Source organism: Megalobrama amblycephala, linkage group LG12, assembly GCF_018812025.1.
Source record: "Megalobrama amblycephala isolate DHTTF-2021 linkage group LG12, ASM1881202v1, whole genome shotgun sequence".
In the NCBI taxonomy this organism is placed as follows: Eukaryota; Metazoa; Chordata; class Actinopteri; order Cypriniformes; family Xenocyprididae; genus Megalobrama; species Megalobrama amblycephala.
This window is the reverse complement of record NC_063055.1, coordinates 32,361,041-32,365,510: the sequence shown is the minus strand read 5'-3', so window position 1 is coordinate 32,365,510 and position 4,470 is coordinate 32,361,041. Positions and strand designations below refer to the sequence as shown.

General features: G+C 38.4%; 1 protein-coding gene across 1 annotated transcript; it reads left to right on the top strand.

The window, feature by feature from the left end:
- The first annotated feature begins 213 nt into the window (after nt 1–213).
- On the top strand, nt 214–4,225 carry angptl7 (angiopoietin-like 7). Its single transcript, XM_048210666.1, has 5 exons — nt 214–768; nt 1,996–2,096; nt 2,181–2,375; nt 2,544–2,739; nt 2,819–4,225. Exons 1-5 carry the CDS (start codon nt 408–410, stop codon nt 2,986–2,988), a joined length of 1,023 nt encoding a protein of 340 aa, XP_048066623.1. The 5' UTR covers nt 214–407; the 3' UTR covers nt 2,989–4,225.
- The last annotated feature ends 245 nt before the right edge of the window (nt 4,226–4,470 follow it).

The window sequence follows — 4,470 nt, the reverse complement described above, 5'->3', positions numbered from 1 at the left end:
CTTGTGCAGAATGGAAGCATTGTGAGGTGCATTGCACATGTTTTGACGGGTGGGACTAGACAAAAGGCAGAGGAAAATTTTTTGCAAGGGGGAGAGGGTGAGGAGGGCCGAGTGGTGGTAGGTGGTGGGGGGGTCAATGACTGTGGGCCTGACCAAAAGGGGAGGGCACAGCACACGTGAAAAAATATTTAAGGCCCTCTGTGTGAGCAGACATCTGATTCTGAACAGCAGAGAAGAGAGACCAGCCCAGAAAATTTTCTACACTTTATTCTAAAGAGTTCTTACATTTTTCTTGTGCCACTGTCATCTGACAAACATTCGACAGAGCAACACAGCCAAGCTTGATCAGCATCTCCCTCAAAGCAAGATTACTCAATCTTTCTCCGCACATAAGAATAACGAAAAGCATGAAGATAATGGCTACAGCATTGGCTCTTTTACTTGTAGTCCTGGGTCACACAATGGCTCAGAGTGGCCTCAAGAAGAACTTGGCAACACCCAAACAGGCAAAACCAGCACAATGCTGTGATGAGGTGCGCTCCTTGAAGGTCCAGGTGGCCAATTTGACCAGCATGTTGGAAGAAATTAACAAGAAGCAGGAGTCTGATCTTATGAAGATCGTGCGGCAGATGATGGAGCTGGAAAAGCTTAACCAGCAGCAAGAGGCCCGTGTCACAGAGGCTGAGAGCAAGTATTCAGAAATCTACAATCAGATTGAAATCATGCAGCTGCAGGCAGCCCAGTCTGCCCCACAGCAGAGCACTTCAGGTGAGTCTTGACACAGATAACTCAACATTTGCTTGAAAGCTTTTTTCAAGCACACACCATGTGTTATTCTACTCTCCGCAGGGTCACAGGTCACATATGCTGGCTGTTGACATACCTCAGAGCGTCAGTGATTGTCCACTAAAGTCATGGGATAATGTAGCCCACCTAGTTAGAAAGAGTTTAACAATGTTAAAGAAAGACTGATGTTAATAGGGCTTGGACAATTATTCTATTTATAAGTATGGTACCCTGTATGTTCGTTTCCCAGGCATTATTCATCATAAAAATAAACGTCTTTCCTAGCCTGTTTCCTAGACTGTTGTTGTACTATTCTCTTCGTTTAGACCAGCATTTAATTTAAATTACATTGGCAGCTATTCACAACTCTCCAACTCTTTGATCTCCACACTTTTGGGGAACGGAGGGTGATTTCTGAAATCTTTCTCTGAATGAATTCGCAGTCTTTCCTGTGAAACTGCATTTCCAAATTCTACTTTGGAAACAGACCTCTACTTTGGAATGAAGAATAACAGCTCAATTATCACGGTACACCATCCAGTAAGCATAAAGATTACAGAAAAGTGCAGTGTACTGTAATGTGAGACAAGAAAATCAGAGAGGAGAATAAAAACAAAGGTTTCTGTAGTTTCATCCAGACAGAATGCTCTAATGCGTTTACATGGAATTCTTTAGACACATATTTTTTCATTTGGAGAAACTTTTACATGGTTGTACCCAAAGAGCTCTGAAATGTCTGGACAGCAGTTGGAGGTAATTAGTAGATAATAATACAGGTTACCTTGTGCAGGAATGTCTGGGTTTACAACAGTAGCCAAGTCACAGCAGGTAATATGTGCTTTCTTACTTTGAACCCACAAGAACGAAGGAGCATTTTTTCCCTCAAAACAATTAGACTATTCATCTTTCAAACCAGAAAGAGATGTTAAATGAAGCATGTTGCAAAGCTGTAGTTTAATACCCAATTAGTTATTTGTCAGGCTGTGTTTCCTTTTCTTAGCAGCAACCGTGCACACAGTGAAGCTTTGTTAGGAATGTGCTAGTTTCACAGACCCACATAGTCTAAAGTCAGCAGGAGTGCACACTAATTTAAGTTTCTTCATTTGGTTTGAAGGTGGATCCTGATGGATCCCATTAGGTTTAAATAATTTGTTTTTCAAAAGCACCTGGTTTTTGATACCCTAAATCAAGTAATTTTCTCTCTCTTAGATGCAATCTACGATTGCGCATCTCTATACAACAAAAACTACAAAATTTCTGGAGAGTATAAATTACCAAAAGATGAATTCCTTGGAACACCTGAACTAAATGTAAGTCTGAACCTTAGTCTTCATACAAGCAGCAACTTCAGTTTAAAAGAAGATTTGTCATTAATCCCCAGATTGTTTCTTCAGGTATATTGTGACATGGAAAACAATGGTGGTGGCTGGACTGTCATTCAGAGACGCAAGATTGGTCTGACAAGCTTCAACCGTGACTGGAAGCAGTACAAGAATGGTTTTGGTACAATCCGTGGTGACTTCTGGCTCGGCAACGAACACATCTTCCGTCTGACCAGACAGCCCACAGTGATGAGAATAGAGATGGAGGCAAGTATGCACCAAGCACAACATTAGAATTAATGTGGAATAACACAAAGTAACACTTCATCATCTTTAAAGGTGATCCTCATTTAGGAATATTAATCCATGAATAATGCTTAAAGCATGACATTATATGACACATTCTGCAATTTTTTTTCATTTATATTCTGCTAGGACTGGGAGGGTGAGATACGCTACGCTGAATATGGCTTCTTCACACTGAGCAATGAGATGAACAGCTACAAGCTTTTAATCGCCAACTACAGCGGGAACGCTGGCGACTCTCTGCGTTACCACAATAATACCAACTTCAGCACTAAGAATAAAGACAATGACAAGTGTGTGGACAACTGCGCACAACTTCGCCAAGGTAAAAAGAAACACCACCAGACATGTTTCTGCTGTGCTAATGAAATTTATGACTTAACCTTAAAAGCTTTATTTCACAGGTGGATACTGGTACAACTGCTGCACTGACTCCAATCTTAATGGTGTGTTTCACCGCTATGGGTCACATACCAAGAATCCAGATGGCATCTCTTGGTATGGATGGCATGGACCAAACTACTCACTGAAACGGGTAGAAATGAAGATCCGTCCCCAGAGCTTTGTACCTTAAAGACTTGCCAAAACCAAACTTATGTTCCTGCTCACCACTAAACCTTGGATCAACATATTCTACAGCTTAAGCTGGCCAAACATTTCAGGAGGAATGCAAGTGTTTTAAGATATATGTGATAAACGATGTTTGACTGTAAATTGCATTTTATACAAGGTATTTATCTCTTAAATATTTTATTTTCTTTAGCCTTTTCTAGATGATTTTATGCACATGATTATTGAGTACAGCAAGACTAAGCAACAAGCTGATGTAAGCCATTCACAAAATATGTTCAATTTTGTAAAATTACAAACAATTTGACAGTTCAGAGAAATTATGGTAAGTTCACTGGTAGAGTAAAATGAACTCTGTAAAAAGTAAAATATTGGATGATTAATAAATTGTATTTAAAAAAAAAAAAAAAAAAAAATTCTTTACCTAAATTATGTGTCTGCATTGGCGCAAAATGAACTAAAACAGTCAAAATGGGTATGTGACAAACATGAAAGAAAAAAAAAAATGAAATACACAAAAACATTACGAAACAGCAGTGAGATTTCCTCCAACTAGGAATACTAAAAGTACTTGAATGGCCACCCTATACATGTGACTTTGTCAAGATCAGGTCACACAACTATAGTAGTCAACATTTGAAGTGGATCAAAAAAGTTAATCAAAGTTGTCCCAAGAACTATGTTGTCCTAAGAAGAAGGTTTTAGGACAACTTTGATGAAAGGTTTTGATCCACTTCAAATGTTGACTACTGTATTTCAGGGAAAATAAAATAGTGAGAGCACTTTAGTTATGCAGATAGCATGGCCATAAACCTTCAAAAGGCAAACACAAAAATAAATAAAGATAACATGCAAAAAGCTAATAAAGAGCAACTAGCAAAGGTAAATGGTCAAAAACCCATCAAAAAAACAAACACAGATATTAAACTAAAAACATAAATCTATTGATTCCTTGCAAAAATACCCAAAACCTGGGTCAACATGAGCACATTACGCATGATCATTTTAACTGGTGCAGAATCTCTGGGCATTTTGTGAGGTCCAGCTGAGGTTACACTTCCAGGAACTGCATGAACTTACATGACCTTTCAATGCATTGGAGAACTCCCTGTGCCCAACTGTTTGACACACTTCATTTCTCTAAGCCATTCTTCATGTCATATAAGACCTGGCAGGAAACCATGGCTTAACTTTTTAAATTGACTACATTAATTGAGTTCTTAATAAAACATTGATCTGTACTCTGTATATAATCTAGTTTTTTTTTTTTTTTTTTTTTTTTAAACAATTCTTTAAAGTTTTACATCTAAGGTGTTTGCCACTCAAGAGCCCCTTTAAGAAGCAGCCAAGCAGAAACTATGTGCTTGTAAAAAATGCATTTTGTTTAACAGAGAGCACCATTTAACACTTAAATGCAAAGCAAAATTGATCATCATCATGCACAGAAAAAAATGAAATGTATCAGAGCAATAAGTAAAAGGGCACT